This window comes from Pelobates fuscus, chromosome 1 (genome assembly GCF_036172605.1).
Source record: "Pelobates fuscus isolate aPelFus1 chromosome 1, aPelFus1.pri, whole genome shotgun sequence".
NCBI classification, from domain to species: domain Eukaryota; kingdom Metazoa; phylum Chordata; class Amphibia; order Anura; family Pelobatidae; genus Pelobates; species Pelobates fuscus.
This window is the reverse complement of record NC_086317.1, coordinates 292,199,241-292,218,837: the sequence shown is the minus strand read 5'-3', so window position 1 is coordinate 292,218,837 and position 19,597 is coordinate 292,199,241. Positions and strand designations below refer to the sequence as shown.

Here is a 19,597-nt window from a genome sequence, read left to right as displayed (position 1 = left end):
TTATTATTATGTTATTAAGCCAGCTTTCCTTTCAGCATAACTAATATGCCCATAAATGTGAAATTCACTTTGATTCTCAGTTTAGTGAATAGCCCAGTTAGAATGCCGGGCATAACCCTGATTGTATGTAAACATCACTGTATGAAAATGAACAGCAGGCGCTGTGTGATCCTGCCATAGGTACTAACACATTGTAACCCTCATACAGTGTTCCCTGGGTTCCCATACCAGCCTGTGCACTGGCACTCTGTTTACATTGTGTTACATTGTGTGCCCTCTTGTGGTGAGCGGAAGTGACGTAATGAACTGCATGTTCGGTTGCCCGGGAGCTCAGAAGCTACGGACACCATGGCGGAGCGGGTGGACAGTGCCCATCAAGGGTCTTCTGGGGTAACGGGTAAGAAGCGGTTGGTCTCTTTACAATTACGCGGTGTAGCAGAAGGCCTGGTGATGTAGCTGGCACGGAAGGACTGAGCTCCGCTGTGTTGTTTTGTTGCCCTTCGTTACTAGTTTGACGCGCGGACAAAAGCTACCTGGGCGCCGCCGCCAGGGTTTCTGGGGGATGTAGTCCGGCAGCTTACCTAACTAAGGGCAGTGATTACGCTGTGCACTCCATCTCCCGGAATCCCATGCGAGAAAGTAAACAGCCGTTTAACTGACAGCCAGGAAACCAGCGGAGTCAACGTGAGGCAGTGTCCTCTCAGCTCCACTCCATCAGCAGCATTATAATATTATTATTATTATTTTATTATTATAGCATTGCTCCATCTATTACACACTGCGTGCAGGAGCTCTCACTGAGGCAGGTTTATACAGTGGGGCCTCATACTTGGAGTTACCTTTAATATATATACACACACACAGAATTAATTTTATATACAGTAGCTGTGTCTTTCATGTATGCATATATATTTGGTATATTAGATGCAGTATGTAATTTTATAATGGTCTTTTCATGCCACCCTATATTATGATTTGGGATATTTTCATTTGAATTGGAGAGATAATCATTGTACAGCTATTTTCTGACAGATTACTAGTAGTTGCCATCAGTTCATTTTCTGTAGCTGTGTCCATAAACAACATATTGCAGGTACAATGGGAGTTTCACTTTTGGCTTGTGAAAATCATGGTGAGTATTGTATGGCTTGTCTTTACATTACTAACGCGCAGTTTGCCATTTGTGAGGGATTTACAAAGAACGTATTAACGTTTGGTGCCTCTTAAATGTCTCCTTGGCAAAGTGATTCGCATGGCCTGTTATATCACAGCGCTCTTGCCAGGTGGTTAATTTTGGATGTAATTTAAAGCTGCATCTTACAGTGAAACCTTTCATTTGAATGTTGCCTTGCAGCATTTCATTATTTTTGTATAAGCAACCTGTGTAAAAGGAGAGAATATGATACCCCAGAAAATGAATGATTTTTGAGGAAGTCTTTTATCTTATAGATGTTTAGACAGTACGTGGAATTTGTTCCTTGACATGATTGTTACCCAATTAGTGTCTTCCTTAAATGTGGAAACTTGTTTTAGTACATATTGTTGTGATGCCTGTAACTAAAACAATGTAATGATCCTCTAATCCTTCTTTTTAATAAATTGGTAATCTTCTTACTTGCAATCATCTGCTAAATCCCCTAGGTACAGTGGTTGATTTGGCAGGGCAGGGTCTTCAGAAGCTGGGCCCCACATTACCATTCAATGCTGATACTTCAACATTGATATTGGACAAAAACCAAATCATCAAATTGGAACATCTTGAGAAATGTAAAAACCTTACACAAGTGAGTAAATATCGATTTATTACCATGTAAAGGGGAGAGCTTTGCTTACTTTAACATCTTTGATTTTGTTTAAGCTTTCATTGTTTCACAAATCTATGTAATCTTGTTAAATTGATATGACGTCTCGCTTGAGTTTTAAGATATATTTTTATGTAACATTGTGTTGAGCCAAAGACCAGCATAATTCAAATACCAAATGCTTACATCCAAAAGTTTACTTTAAAAGTTTTGAGATGTTTCTGACCAATACAAAATATACTTGCTTGACATTTAAGTCCTTTTAAGATGTACTGTCATTGGAGGGGTTTGTGAATATACGAGACACGTCATATATCATTGCTCTCTTGGCACGCACTAGAATAGAGACTCCAGGGTGGGCTTTACCACTGTATGGGGAATCGCTACTATTGGGGTGGCTGCTGCTGCCTACAGTAAAGCCAGCAGGCATCAGTGGGTCTTGCATCTGTAGTTGTGGATATGTATGCATACAAATGAAATGTAAAAAAACTTTTTAGTAATTTTTAATTTTTTTTCAATGTTTAGCATAACCTACAGCTAACAGGTGGGTTATGTGAAAATGATTTAGTGACAGTTCTTCTTTAACCATGTGAGTGCCTGAGATGAGCCCAGAGTGTTCCTTTGCATGGCTAAGGGCACACCAATGATTGATATTTTGCCTGGCTTCTGTCTTTTGTTTCTGGCTCCTAAAACCTTGGGAAGTGTATCAAAGGGAAACCTCATGCAGAGCGTGAGGACATACAGTGTCAGGCTAACAAAAGCTGCGTAATGACCTGGAAGCGCCTCTAGTGGCTGGCTGTTAGAGTTAACCCTGCAAAATTATTACTGCAGTTTATCAATAACTGCACTCATTATAATTGCAGGGTTAAACTGATGTGGGCACTGCACCAAAACCACTTCAATGAGCTGAAGTGGTCTGGGTGTCTATACCGTCCCTTTAAAATATATATGCAGACACTGCCCATTAATTACTTTCTCGTAGGAATACATTTGCACACTTCCATGGTCTGGAGTTGCTAATTAGTAGTGCACAAGTTAAATATTTTAGTTTTCCTATTTAGTAAGAAAAATACATTTATATTGCTATATAAAAATTTATTTTTTTCACCCACAAAAGTTTTAAGTTCCTTCTTAATCATATGCCAGGCGCTATAGCACATTCTGCTTACAGCTCCATTTACACAGTTGTGATATTTATCCAATAAAGAAAATTAAACAGATTAAATTAAAAGTATCATGACGTTATTTAATTTCTTTTCGAATGTATTCTATTCTCTTGTGTTTATTGAAGAAGTGCATAATTACAGTTATGATCCTGCAAGACATGTAATTTGTATTCTCTCCTTTTTAATTGCTTTCTCCTTGCCAGTTATCTGTAGCAAACAATCGGCTAGTACGGATGATGGGTGTAGCAAAATTGATACATCTCCGGGTACTGAACCTACCCCATAACAGCATTGGCTATGTGGAGGGACTGAAGGATTTGGTGCATTTGGAATGGCTTAATCTGGCTGGAAATAATTTAAAGGTACTTAGTTTGTAAATCCTCTTTCATTTGCTTGGAGATAAAAATGCAGAGTGGTTAACTCAGGTAGCACAACAACTTCAGCTCCCTGGTGCAAGCACACTACCTGTAATGGGGATATATTCACTTTCATACTGGGATGTAGCTCCACCTCAGGCTTCTGTCAATCAGCTAGATCTCACTTCTCCAACAAATTTCTCCATTACAATATGGCACCTAAATTATCTGTGTTACTGCTCTCCTCCCAATGTTTGCCAATTAAACCCACCAGTTCTACATTTCATGGAGTACCTATTTGTGATCCTTATCTCACATTTCACTGTACAATGTTTAAACCCCTCTGTCTAAAATCTAGACAGATTGTCTGCCAGGGGATTACTCTTTTTATTGTTCGAATATGATAACAATCATGATTGTTTACAAAACACTGGTACACCTGTAGATATATACGCTGAACACATATTATTGATATTGAGAACTGATTGTGTAGATGTTCTTCCCAAGTATCACCAAAGACTTTAATTTAACACATCATTTGGAATATAGTGCAGTATATCCATATAGGTATTATTGGGCTTATATTATTTGTTCACTTACAGGGTCAGAGCCTTTACCAGACTCCTGTGACGTCATTTTTTGGGAGAGCAAGAAGCTTTTTCATTCCTTTGGCGCATGTTGTGTTCATTAAAACAGTGGATGAACATAGCTTATTCATTCACCTGCAGCATAGTTTCCATTGTTTTAGCTATTGAGTAAAGAATCCATGGAATTCACAAACGGTGTAGAACTGACTGACATGCAAGTAATTGTTTATGTATTTTATATATTGCCTGGATTCACATATTCCTCACAACAAATGTGTATGTTAAAGGGACACCTTGGTAAAATGGTTCGTAGCCTGCAGAAATTAAACAGTTTGGTAATATAGTAACAATGTGCTTACTAGTACAACATTAAAATAAGATAGAAATAGACTATGTGGTGGGAGGGGAACGTATTTCCACATGTGATGGATCTGCCCGACTCTTTCCACATTCTGGAATAACCTCAAAGACCTTTTAGAAAAAGCGTTTCACCGACCGACCGTTTACTCTAGACCAGGGATAGGCAACCTTCGGCTCTACAGATGTTGTGGACTACATCCCCCATAATGCTCTTACACACATAATGCTGGCAAAGCATCATGGGAGGTGTAGTCCAAAACATCTGCGGAGCCGAAGGTTGCCTATCCCTGCTCTAGACCCTGCTTTCGAAACCTATAGAAGGCCTTACTAGTAAAGAGCAAAAGCTCTGCAACAAACCTACACTAGCCACATGCCGACTATTGGCAGGACACTGCATAAACCGTTAAGGAAATACTACCTAAAATAGAGCATGATGGACCAAATAACAGCAACAACCTGAAACTCCCTCCAATCCTTTTATAAAGTTTGGAAACCTTGGCTAGCTTACAAAGAGGAATTTCAGATTCCATAACGCAGTCCCCATTTCTCTTACACACCGCGGTGGACACCACCTCTCGCCTACCTTCCCACCATCATACCCTTTACATGTAATGTATTGCCTTGTACCATTGTACTCCCACACTCTTACACTGAATTTGCATTTGTCCATACTCTTGTTTATGCTGTTGAATGTAAACTAGTGATACAAATAGTAAATATAACTGATCTTTGCATGCTAGTAAAATAAGTGAGGGGGTTTACCCCCTCCTAATAAAAAGTTGCCACCTTTAAATCCCCTTCTTACAGCTTGCCTGCCCTATAAAGTGCGTGTACTTATCTTTGCCCATTACAGTATAAGCAGCACCACATTTTGATCCATTGCAAGCACATACATATACTTTACAGGTGCACACAAAATTTATACAAATATAATCGTTTTAAGTAAAAGTTTTAGATCTCAAAATTAACAATTCAAACATGTATTTGCAGTAAGCATACTGGATGTTCTTGGCAGCCTCTCACTTTTCAGCTTTCTTTTGAAACACTTAAATCCTTTGTTGATCTTTATAAACTACAATCTATTATCATTGGTTAGTTTCATTATTATTTTCTTTTTCTTTTTTTTAAATACTATATTTTTTATTTTTAGGTCATTGATCAGATCAACAGCTGCATTTGTCTTCAGCATCTTGATCTCTCAGACAATAATATATCTCAAATATGTGATCTCTCCAAACTAGCGTCTCTGAAGGTAAGTTCATACTTTTTGGTACATGTTAATTGCAGCTTTCCCTTGTAAGTGTATCACTTTTTAGAAGAATTTATAATTTTTTTAGTTGGTTTACTCAAGTTAGATGATCTCTGTATGATAGTTCCTCCTGAAATGAAAAGTCATCTATATGGCACCAAGTTCCAGATGTTTCAACATCAACAGTTCATATGATATTGACTGAAGGCAAGATGGGATAACGATTACAGTTCCTGCAAATAAACCATTATTAAAAGTGCAAATTTTAAAAATGAAATGCTCATGCCAAAGGTCACACATTTTAAAGTCCAAATTGATTTTATGGCTTTTCCCTCTGGTACTTGATTAAAATGTGCATTAATTCTTGCCTTTGGCTGTTGTGTGGGAGCATGGATCTTTGGCTTAGGACTTTCCATATTCATCTGCGGTGCGGTGTGAAGGGGTGTATGGAATCAAACTCATAATGCTAAACATTCCCAATATTGAGTCATACACCAAAACTGATTATTACCTGGCACTGTAATTTTCTATGGATTGCAAAGATTTCTAAACATATTACATGAACATATAACTTTATTTATTTTCACGACAGTCCTAACATGCTTTTAAAACTGAAGCTAGCTTGATCTGGATGAGGCAAAACATGTGATTGTCTTTTCATCTTCCTTTTGTAGACTTTGCTCTTGCATGGCAACAATATTACTTCTTTACGTACTGCGTCCTTAAGCCTTCCCCAAGGCCTCACCATTCTTTCCTTGGCAGAAAATGAAATCCGAGATTTGAATGAAGTAAGTGCAAGCTGACTGAACAAGGTCTGAAAATCATCATGGGCAATAATCACACACGGAAACTCATTAGTTATGATGAGCTGCTAATTTTATACATAGATCATATATAATTTATTCATTGCAATTAGTCTGATATTTTTATATAATAAAATTGTGTAAGTGCACCAAAGACATTTGGAAATACATAAGATCGCAGGGAGAAACTTATATTCCTGATACTTAACCTTTAATAAAGTATGTGTGAAGGAAGAGTTGAACGCATGTTGGGGGCTAGTGTGTGTAAGGCCAGGGTGCTTTTGCTAGGTTCTTAGTCCGTATAAGTGTGTGTGTTTTATTTGTCTATGTATATATATATATATATATATATATATATATATATATATATGTGTGTCAGTGACTTATATATAATCTCTCCCCCATTCCTACTTATACTGTTATAGCTTTCTGTATGCTAAAGGAGTACATTCTCTCAGTGAGACATGCTACATAATTCTACATAAAGAGATTTCCTTAACAGGGCTAAAGAATCAAAAGCTCAGGAGTAAGTAGGTTTAACAGGGAATATGAGCTCCATGTGCAGCTCCAGCACTCAGCCATCACCTGGACTGCTATTACAGTGAGGAAGGCGTCCTACGCAGGAGGAAACAGAATGCAAAATGTGTACAATCAATGTGCAGATAATTGTTATACAACCAAAAATAAGATCAATTTATACAGGCATGCATGTATTCCCATGGGGCCCCTGCTGGAGCAGAGTTTGTGCCTCTCTGTCATTGAAGCCTGTTGTTACATAGCTTTGCTGCTGACAAGTTGGTACAAATTATTCGTATTAATCTACTAAGACTAGGGTGTCACTTACAAATGTCCCACGCCTCATGAATGCTCTCTGCATTAAGCCTGACCATGTTGCTCCCTAATCTCCAGTATGAAAGCACAATAGTAAAACAAAGTCACCCCTCTATGTGCGTGAGTTAAGGGTTGCTCTTTTTTCTCTCCCTTCCCACCCCTCTCCTATCCTTTCTCTGTACCCTTGTAGCTTTCTGGATACCTAAACCCAATACCTCTAAGACAAATGAAACACATTATGATAACCGATCTCTTTATAGCAAGATTTTTATTATTATTTTTTTTGTAATAAAAAGGGCATATTGCACATCACAATCTGAATGTGACATAAATCTGTATCTGTGATTAAAAGATGGAATCCGAAAGTAAAGCATGCAAATGCCACCCACACAAGGTATTAATGTGGATAGTGTCTAAAAGATTCTATTACAAATGTGTGTTTGATTTAGTGATTCCTACAGATCTGAAAAAAGGTGTTCCAAAAAATCTATTCCATATGAACTATAGTCTAGTCCAGAGAGCCATCAATGTGTACCCTGCCTAGGGAAAACCAGTCATTCCATGGAGAATGTCCTCTTCATTCTGCTCAATCAGTCTTGATGGGTAGAAGATTCTGCATAGCTCCAGTACAAAAAAAAAAAAACAGAAATTATTGCATTTTAATATGACGTGTATGATAGTTTGTTTGTATGACTTAAGCAAGAGAACAGTATGATTATGTAATATTGCTAAATATGTGCTTTTCTTTCTTTTTTTTTTTTTTTTTTATAATTATTTGTAATAAACACTGATAAAACTTTATATACTGTATTGTGTGTGGATTTCCCCCAGGCTTATACTTATACATTATATATTTCACCTTGTGATAATTGTGCATCATGTAACCTTAAAAGCTAAACCATGTCTGCACATTACATATCTAATTGTACAGCGCTGCGGAATCTGCTGGCGCTTTATAAATAGCAGTAATAAATAAATATAGATGCTTGCATGCTTTTCAAAAGGTCATATATGATTTTGTTGCGTAAAAATATAAAAAGTTTATGCCACAGTGAAGCATTTCTTGCCCCTTCTTATTACATCTTGTCAGTGTGTTCTGACATAGTAGAATAAATAACATTGACCTTGTGATGTTCTTTAAAATGTCATGGCATGCCTATTTTGGATTTGTACATCCAAGGAAAGATGACTGTTCTTAACTCAGCAACACAAACTTATTGGAACAGTGTTACAATAACATTTCGACCCACAGAAGAGTCTTTGTCAAGCTTGCCAATAAATTTGCCTTGCTGAACTAAGGAGTTCCCAGACCTTTTTTTCTTTCCTTGGACCACCTGTTGGGTTTGTAATAGCCCCTTGTCTGGTTGCACTCAGATCAATTGATTGAGTGCAGTTCCTTTAAATCTGGTTGGTACATGTTTTGGGTCTGTAGTGACATTTTAGTTATCACTGTGGACTATGTGTTATTGTATTTTGTTCTCCCTTTTTGATATTAAAGTTGTTAAAGTTCTTGAAGGTTTTAGATTTCAATTGGTTCATATCAAACATTCCTTTTCCCATCCGTTATTAACTTAAATGTACTTTTACATAGGTATCATTCCTCACAGGTCTTACAAATCTGGAGCAGTTATCAATCATGAACAATCCCTGTGTGATGGCCACACCATCTATTCCTGGTTTTGACTACCGGCCTTACATTGTGAGCTGGTGCTTGAATCTTAAGGTTTTAGATGGATATGTAGTCTCCCAAAAAGAAAAGTAAGTGTTTACTGACAGTCGAATTTAAATTGAATTGTTAATAAATGTTTCCAGGACCTTGTGATTGCATTGTTTTCTAATAATATGCAGTGAACCTTTTTATGTATCCTTTCTTTCTTTTTTTTTCACATACATTTTACACATTGTTTAAAGAAAAGGTTGACATGGTAAACTATATATTCTTTCAGACATGTAATGGAACTTGTTTGCCTTCTTTGCTGTCTACACATATTTAACTAGACCAACCAGTTGAGCTGCATCTTTACCAGCACATACAAATGTTAGTGCAAATATGTTCCTCTTATTGTTGTCATTGACATTTTAATGTGGCACCACAATAGAGGACAAACACCATACGGGAAACCACATACGTGACACTGAGCAGATTTAAAGTCATTTTTTGTGCACCTCCCAGGCAACTGATAAGGGCTTGTAACCAGGTTACTTGAGAACATGACCTTGTTGACATGCTTGTTACACTCTCTGCTGTGTAATTATTTTATTTTTCCTCTTACTTAATTCTTTTATGCTTATATCACAAAATATATTCCTTATGTATGGACTTTTCATGCCCATTTTGCAGCATGGTCCCATCAGGTTTTGACTTGCTCCTCTGCCAGCTACATGTTCTCACCATCTCCTCAGCCCCAGTAGGGAGATCTGTCTCCCTTAAATACTGAGGCAGTGTCCACACAGGCTTTCCACTGTTTCTCACACAATGACAACAAATGTTTGGTGAAGTTTCCTATTGCTGTATGGGATTTCAACATCCTTCAGAGATTACCGTAATTCAATTCTGTCAGGTTCCTTTTCTGTCTCCAAATCCTTGTTGTTTGTGTTTGCTTGTTCCTCAACATCCTATATGTGATCCTTGTCAACTTGGATTAATCCCTGTTTTTGATCCAGCTTTTTGTAGGTTTCCCTACCTGCCTGCTCCCTGTTGATCATCAATCAATCCTCCCACTCACACAGCGTTCTTGTGTCAGTCTTAAAGGGTTACTCCAACCACTATTCCTACTTCAGGGATTTGAAATGGTCATGGTGGTAGAAACTTGTATGTGAAACTTTGCACGTACAGAGATCTCTGTACTTTTGCCAGGGGCTAGTTGCACCTCTGGTACAAGTGGGTGTTGCAAACAGCCCTTTAAATGCATCGAGAACACTGTGGCTGAGCAAATTGCGCTGAGATGCAGTGTATTTGCGCTGGCAGATGCTCAAGGGAGACCCTCATGGTCCCCTAGCATGTTTCCATGCCGATTGTAATTGTTGCTGGGCTTTGCCTGCTGCCCAACACTAATCCCTTTTTTTCAGCATTACAGGGATATGCCTGTAATTCTAAAAATGAGCCAGTAGAGGGCAGCAACATACTCCTCTCTTTGTTACTAGAAAACTATCTGCTGATATTCACAGTGGGTTTCTTTTGTGTTGGGGTTAAGGTTTGAATCAGGTGTAGAGGTTGTGTTAGTTGTAGGATTAAGGCCTGTGCAGGGTTAGTGTAAGGGTTATTGCTGTCTTTGGATTAGGGATAGTTTAGGTTTAAAGGACCACTATAGGCACCCAGACCACTTCAGCTTAATTAAGTGGTCTGGGTGCCTGGTCCAGCTAGGGTTAACCCTTTTTTCTATAAACACAGCAGTTTCAGAGAAACTGCTATGTTTATATTAGGGTTAATCCAGCCTCTAGTGGCTGTCTCATTGACAGCCGCTAGAGTCGTTTGCGTGCTTCTCACTGTGAAAATCACAGTGAGAAGACGCCAGCGTCCATAGGAAAGCATTATAAATTCTTTCCTATGAGACTGGCTGAATGAGCGCGCGGCTCTTGCCGCACATGCACATTCAGCCGAAGAGGAGGAGGAGAGCTCCCCGCCCGGCGCTGGAGAAAGAGGTAAGTTTAACCCCTTCCTCTCCATCCAGCCCAGCAGAAGGGGGGACCCTGAGGTATGTTTTCCTGGCACTATAGTGGTCTTTTAAGGCTGTGGCAGTTAAATAGTTAGTGTTGCATTGACTACCAATGACAGGACCGATACATGAATCTATTTTCATTATTTTTCTTTAGTTGAACTGCATGTGTAAAAATGATTAGACGCAAAAATGCATTTTGTTCTCCCCTCACCCCCTACTGCATTTTGTATTTTTTTCCCACTTAATGTTGTGTTGGGTATACATATAGAGTATTTAAAGAGTGGTCTTCTTGTATTTGTAAAAAGAATGTATAATATGTATGGGGCACTTAAAGATAAACTTTTAAATTATGGGTGAGCGCACATTCTGGGTTTTGGTTTGGTTCAGAACTCCTTCCCTATGTTGTTAATATTTGTATTGTTTTTGTTTTTCTCTTAATTGATCTAATCTTCTTATGGTTCCAGCCTGAAAGCTGAATGGCTTTACAGCCAAGGAAAAGGACGATCATATAGGCCTGGCCAACATGTCCCTCTTGTGCAATATTTGGCATCAGTATGCCCATTGACATCGGCACTTGGTCTTCAAACTGAAGAGGATGCAAAGTTGGAAAAAATATTAAATAAACAAAGGTAAATAAATTCATAACAAAGACTAAAAAGATGGCGATCATGCTGCATTATATATCGCACCTATGCCCATAGATATTTGATGATGATGATTATAGATAGATGATGATGATTAGTGCAGAAAAGAAAGGAGGGACAGTAATATATATGTAGACATTTAAAGATCCTGTATTTGTTGATAATGATCCTTGCCTAGCTTCTCACATAAACAATGCTTTATGGTTCAGTAAAGGGTTTTTGAGAGTTGTAGTCTAATTGTTCGATTTTTCTGTACAGCAGTATTTTTTTGAAACAAAAAGTGAAACTCCAGAGGTTGGCAGAGGCTGAAATGGCTAGCTTATAGAGTAAAACCAACAATGTTTTTTTAGTTTTATTAAACTCAAGCTTGTAAAATAAATCCTGATGAAAGTCCGTGTTCGGGACTGAAACATTGATGTTACGTACCGTATATACTCGAGTATAAGCCGAGTTTTTCAGCCCATTTTTTGGGCTGAAAAACCCCAACTCGGCTTATACTCGAGTCAGAGTCTGTATTATGGCAATTTACATTGCCATAATACAGCCTGGGGGAGAGGGGGGCTGGCAGAGCTGTACTTACCTTTCCTGCAGCTCCTGTCAGCTCTCTCCTCCTCCGCGCCGTCCGTTCAGCACCTCGGTCAGCTCCCAGTGTAAGTCTCGCGAGAGCCGCGGCTATCGCGAGACTTACACTGGGAGCTGACAGAGGGAGCTGCACAGACCGCGCGGAGGAGGAGGGAGCTGACAGGAGCTGCAGGAAAGGTAAGTACAGCTCTGCCAGCACCCCTCTCCCCCCACTGAACTACCAATGCCACTAGACCACCAGGGAAGGAGCCCCCCTCCCTGCCATGTATCAAGCAGGGAGGGGGGACGAATAAATAAATAAAAAAAAAAAATAAGAAATAAAATAATAAAAAAAAAAAATTAATAATAAAAAAAAGGGGTATAAGGACCACTATGGGAGGGGGGGGGGGGTATAAGGACCACTATGGGAGGGAGGGGGTGGGTTAAGGACCACTATGGGAGGGAGGGGGGTATAAGGACCGCTATGGGAGGGAGGGGGGGTATAAGGACCACTATGGGAGGGAGGGGGGGGGGGGTAAGGACCACAATGGGAGGGAGGGGGGGGATAAGGACCACTATGGGAGGGAGGGGGGATAAGGACCACTATGGGAGGGAGGGGGGTATAAGGACCACTATGGGAGGGAGGGGGGTATAAGGACCACTATGGGAGGGAGGGGGGTATAAGGACCACTATGGGAGGGAGGGGGGTATAAGGACCACTATGGGAGGGAGGGGGGGATAAGGACCACTATGGGAGGGAGGGAGGGAGGGGGGATAAGGACCACTATTGGAGGGAGGGGGGTATAAGGACCACTATGGGAGGGAGGGGGGGTATAAGGACCACTATGGGAGGGAGGGGGGTATAAGGACCACTATGGGAGGGGGTGGGATAAGGACCACTATGGGAGGGAGGGGGGGGTATAAGGACCATTATGGGAGGGAGGGGGGGGTATATGGACCACTATGGGAGGGATGGGGGGGGATAAGGAACACTATGGGAGGGAGAAGGGGGATAAGGACCACTATGAGAGGGAGGGGGTGGGATAAGGACCACTATGGGAGGGGAGGGGGAAGTAAGGACCACTAGGGGAGGGGAGGGTAAGGACCACTAGGGGAGGGGTGAGTCAGGACCACTGGGGGGGGGAGTGAAGGAACACGGGGGTGGGGAGGTAAGGACCACTGAGGGAGGAGGAGGGGAAGTCAGGACATATGGGGGGGGAGGGGGCGGCAAAAAATTTTTTGCCTACGGCGGCAAATATCCTTGCACCGGCCCTGCACACACTGCATTCACACACTGCATTCATGCACACACACACTGCACTCATACACACACTGCACTCATACACACACGCTGCACTCATACACACACACATACGCACACACTGCATTCATTATACACACACTGTAAATAAATATTCAATTAATATATTTTTTTTAGGATCTAATTTTATTTAGAAATTTACCAGTAGCTGCTGCATTTCCCACCCTAGTCTTATACTCGAGTCAATAAGTTTTCCCAGTTTTTTGGGATAAAATTAGGGGCCTCGGCTTATATTCGGGTCGGCTTATACTCGAGTATATACGGTAACTGTATTGGAAATACTAGTTTAAGGGATATAAGGAATCCAGTGAGCGCTCTCCTTCTTGCTTATGTATTGTATCTGGCTGGGGAAGCACCTTGGCTAGGTGTGTGTGTGTGTCTGTCTGTCTGTCATTTTTGCACGACCTAAGAGTGCAACCAGCTTATACTTGTATACCTAACTGTGTGGGTTCTCTACCCAAGTCAATATATTGTTTTGTTCCTTTAGTAAAATAATATTTATATATACTCAAACCTTTTATGAAGGTTTTGTTGTTAGATTTTTCTAGATTATCAACTACTAAAGTCACCACAAGATGTCATCATTGTTCCTGTAGTGAAAGCATTTCTGCATGTTTCTGGTGACTTAACAAAGGGTTACTCCCAAGAAGCATGGCACTTCAATGTTTTGTAATGGTTGCACTTGGAATCTGTATGTGCAGTGTTTCAAATGCTGCATATACAGATTCCAAGCGCAACCATTACAAAACATTGAAGTGCCATGGTTAAATTCCTTTGCTGCCTGAGGTGTGCATCCACCTCCAGCAGTGACATTAATCTGCCTGGACGAATATTTAGCATAATTGTTGTCTTCTCTCAGCATTCATAGCAGTGGCGTCTCTAGGATTCATTTTTAGGGGGGGCACATAGTGGGCCAGGGACAAAAGTAGGGGGGCACATTTAACCCCGCCCTCACCGCCGTTTGACCCCGCCCCTGCCGCATCTTAAGCCCCGCCCCACGACACAATGTGTTGTTTTTTTTTTATAATCCCTGTTGGAGAATTCATTATTTTCCACCAAGGATTATTAAAAAACAAACACATTTCCCTTGATACAGTCCATACACACACACACACAGCTGAGTCCTTACACACACAGAGACACAGACTGCTGACCATACACACACACAGACACACAGATTGCTGAGTCCATACACACACACAGACTGCTGAGTCCATACACACACACACAGACTGCTGAGTCCATACACACACACACACAGACTGCTGAGTCCATACACACACACACACAGACTGCTGAGTCCATACACACACACACACAGACTGCTGAGTCCATACACACACACAGACTGCTGAGTCCATACACACACACAGACTGCTGAGTCCATACACACACACAGACTGCTGAGTCCATACACACACACAGACTGCTGAGTCCATACACACACACAGACTGCTGAGTCATACACACACACAGACTGCTGAGTCCATACACACATACAGACTGCTGAGTCCATACACACATACAGACTGCTGAGTCCATACACACATACAGACTGCTGAATTCATAAACACAGACAGACTGCTGAGTCCATACATACACACCGACTGCTGAGTCCATACACACACACCGACTGCTGAGTCCATACACACACACCGACTGCTGAGTCCATACACACACACCGACTGCTGAGTCCATACACACACACCGACTGCTGAGTCCATACACACACACCGACTGCTGAGTCCATACACACACACCGACTGCTGAGTCCATACACACACACCGACTGCTGAGTCCATACACACACACCGACTGCTGAGTCCATACACACACACCGACTGCTGAGTCCATACACACACACCGACTGCTGAGTCCATACACACACACCGACTGCTGAGTCCATACACACACACCGACTGCTGAGTCCATACACACACACCGACTGCTGAGTCCATACACACACACCGACTGCTGAGTCCATACACACACACCGACTGCTGAGTCCATACACACACACCGACTGCTGAGTCCATACACACACACCGACTGCTGAGTCCATACACACACACCGACTGCTGAGTCCATACACACACACCGACTGCTGAGTCCATACACACACACCGACTGCTGAGTCCATACACACACACACACACACACGCAGACTGCTGAGTCCATACACACCCACACACACACACGCAGACTGCTGAGTCCATACACACACACGCAGACTGCTGAGTCCATACACACACACGCAGACTGCTGAGTCCATACACACACACGCAGACTGCTGAGTCCATACACACACACACACACGAAGACTGCTGAGTCCATACACACACACACACACGAAGACTGCTGAGTCCATACACAACCACACACACACAGACTGCTGAGTCCATACACAACCACACACACACAGACTGCTGAGTCCATACACAACCACACACACACAGACTGCTGAGTCCATACACACACAGACTGCTGAGTCCATACACACACACACGCAGACTGCTGAGTCCATACACACACACACGCAGACTGCTGAGTCCATACACACACGCAGACTGCTGAGTCCATACACACACACAGACTGCTGAATTCATAAACACACGCAGACTGCTGAGTCCATACACACACGCAGACTGCTGAGTCCATACACACACGCAGACTTCTGAATCCATACACACACACACGCAGACTGCTGAGTCCATACACACACACACACGCAGACTGCTGAGTCCATACACACACACACACGCAGACTGCTGAGTCCATACACACACACACACACACGCAGACTGCTGAGTCCATACACACACACACACGCAGACTGCTGAGTCCATACACACACACACACGCAGACTGCTGAGTCCATACACACACACACACACACACACACACACTCAGACTGTTGAGTCCATACACACACACACGCAGACTGCTGAGTCCATACACACACACACACACACGCAGACTGCTGAGTCCATACACACACACACACGCAGACTGCTGAGTCCATACACACACACACACGCAGACTGCTGAGTCCATACACACACACACACACACGCAGACTGCTGAGTCCATACACACACACACACACACACACGCAGACTGCTGAGTCCATACACACACACACACACACACACACACGCAGACTGCTGAGTCCATACACACACACACACACACACACACACACACGCAGACTGCTGAGTCCATACACACACACACACACGCAGACTGCTGAGTCCATACACACACACACGCAGACTGCTGAGTCCATACACACACACACACACACACGCAGACTGCTGAGTCCATACACACACACACAGACTGCTGAGTCCATACACACACACAGACTGCTGAGTCCATACACACATACAGACTGCTGAATTCATAAACACAGACAGACTGCTGAGTCCATACACACATACAGACTGCTGAATTCATAAACACAGACTGCTGAGTCCATACATACACACACACACCGACTGCTGAGTCCATACATACACACACACACACCGACTGCTGAGTCCATACACACACACACACACACACAGACTGCTGAGTCCATACACACACACACACACACACACAGACTGCTGAGTCCATACACACACACAGACTGCTGAGTCCATACACACACACAGACTGCTGAGTCCATACACACACACAGACTGCTGAGTCCATACACACACACAGACTGCTGAGTCCATACACACACACAGACTGCTGAGTCCATACACACACACAGACTGCTGAGTCCATACACACACACAGACTGCTGAGTCCATACACACACACAGACTGCTGAGTCCATACACACACACAGACTGCTGAGTCCATACACACACACAGACTGCTGAGTCCATACACACACACAGACTGCTGAGTCCATACACACACACAGACTGCTGAGTCCATACACACACACAGACTGCTGAGTCCATACACACACACAGACTGCTGAGTCCATACACACACACACACAGACTGCTGAGTCCATACACACACACACACAGACTGCTGAGTCCATACACACACACACACAGACTGCTGAGTCCATACACACACACACACACACAGACTGCTGAGTCCATACACACACACACACGGACTGCTGAGTCCATACACACACACACACGGACTGCTGAGTCCATACACACACACAGACTGCTGAGTCCATACACACACACACACACACGCAGACTGCTGAGTCCATACACACACACACACACACGCAGACTGCTGAGTCCATACACACACACACACACGCAGACTGCTGAGTCCATACACACACACACACATGCAGACTGCTGAGTCCATACACACACACACACACACACACGCAGACTGCTGAGTCCATACACACACACACACGCAGACTGCTGAGTCCATACACACACACACACACACGCAGACTGCTGAGTCCATACACACACACACACACACACGCAGACTGCTGAGTCCATACACACATACAGACTGCTGAATTCATAAACACAGACTGCTGAGTCCATACATACACACACACACACCGACTGCTGAGTCCATACATACACACACACACACACACCGACTGCTGAGTCCATACACACACACACACACACACAGACTGCTGAGTCCATACACACACACACACACACAGACTGCTGAGTCCATACACACACACAGACTGCTGAGTCCATACACACACACAGACTGCTGAGTCCATACACACACACAGACTGCTGAGTCCATACACACACACAGACTGCTGAGTCCATACACACACACAGACTGCTGAGTCCATACACACACACACACAGACTGCTGAGTCCATACACACACACAGACTGCTGAGTCCATACACACACACACACAGACTGCTGAGTCCATACACACACACACACACACGCAGGCTGCTGAGTCCATACACACACACACACACAGACTGCTGAGTCCATACACACACACACACACACGCAGACTGCTGAGTCCATACACACACACACACACACGCAGACTGCTGAGTCCATACACACACACGCAGACTGCTGAGTCCATACACACACACACACGCAGACTGCTGAGTCCATACACACACACACACACGCAGACTGCTGAGTCCATACACACACACACACACGCAGACTGCTGAGTCCATACACACACACACGCAGACTGCTGAGTCCATACACACACACACGCAGACTGCTGAGTCCATACACACACACAGACTGCTGAGTCCATACACACATACAGACTGCTGAATTCATAAACACAGACAGACTGCTGAGTCCATACACACACACAGACTGCTGAGTCCATACACACATACAGACTGCTGAATTCATAAACACAGACTGCTGAGTCCATACATACACACACACACACCGACTGCTGAGTCCATACATACACACACACACACACACACACACCGACTGCTGAGTCCATACATACACACACACACACACACCGACTGCTGAGTCCATACACACACACACACACACACACACACAGACTGCTGAGTCCATACACACACACACACACACAGACTGCTGAGTCCATACACACACACAGACTGCTGAGTCCATACACACACACAGACTGCTGAGTCCATACACACACACAGACTGCTGAGTCCATACACACACACAGACTGCTGAGTCCATACACACACACAGACTGCTGAGTCCATACACACACACAGACTGCTGAGTCCATACACACACACAGACTGCTGAGTCCATACACACACACACACAGACTGCTGAGTCCATACACACACACACACAGACTGCTGAGTCCATACACACACACAGACTGCTGAGTCCATACACACACACACACACACAGACTGCTGAGTCCATACACACACACACACACACAGACTGCTGAGTCCATACACACACACACACACACAGACTGCTGAGTCCATACACACACACACACACACAGACTGCTGAGTCCATACACACACACACACACACAGACTGCTGAGTCCATACACACACACACAGACTGCTGAGTCCATACACACACACACACACACACAGACTGCTGAGTCCATACACACACACACACACAGACTGCTGAGTCCATACACACACACACGCAGACTGCTGAGTCCATACACACACACACACACACGCAGACTGCTGAGTCCATACACACACACACACGCAGACTGCTGAGTCCATACACACACACACACGCAGACTGCTGAGTCCATACACACACACACGCAGACTGCTGAGTCCATACACACAC

At 42.9% G+C, this 19,597-nt stretch overlaps 1 protein-coding gene across 2 annotated transcripts in view; it reads left to right on the top strand.

Annotated features, from left to right (window-relative positions):
* The first annotated feature begins 293 nt into the window (after nucleotides 1–293).
* Nucleotides 294–19,597, top strand: part of CEP97 (centrosomal protein 97) — a 29,121-nt gene continuing 9,817 nt past the window's right edge. Inside the window, exons 1-7 of one of the 2 annotated variants that reach the window (XM_063457471.1) lie at nucleotides 294–397; nucleotides 1,642–1,784; nucleotides 3,172–3,330; nucleotides 5,422–5,523; nucleotides 6,195–6,308; nucleotides 8,746–8,912; nucleotides 11,278–11,442. In XM_063457471.1, coding sequence (XP_063313541.1) covers nucleotides 349–397; nucleotides 1,642–1,784; nucleotides 3,172–3,330; nucleotides 5,422–5,523; nucleotides 6,195–6,308; nucleotides 8,746–8,912; nucleotides 11,278–11,442 — 899 coding nt within the window. In that variant the 5' untranslated portion in view covers nucleotides 294–348. Of the gene's footprint in view, nucleotides 398–974; nucleotides 1,133–1,641; nucleotides 1,785–3,171; nucleotides 3,331–5,421; nucleotides 5,524–6,194; nucleotides 6,309–8,745; nucleotides 8,913–11,277; nucleotides 11,443–19,597 lie in introns of those variants that run through there. The other variant, XM_063457472.1, reaches the window with a different exon arrangement.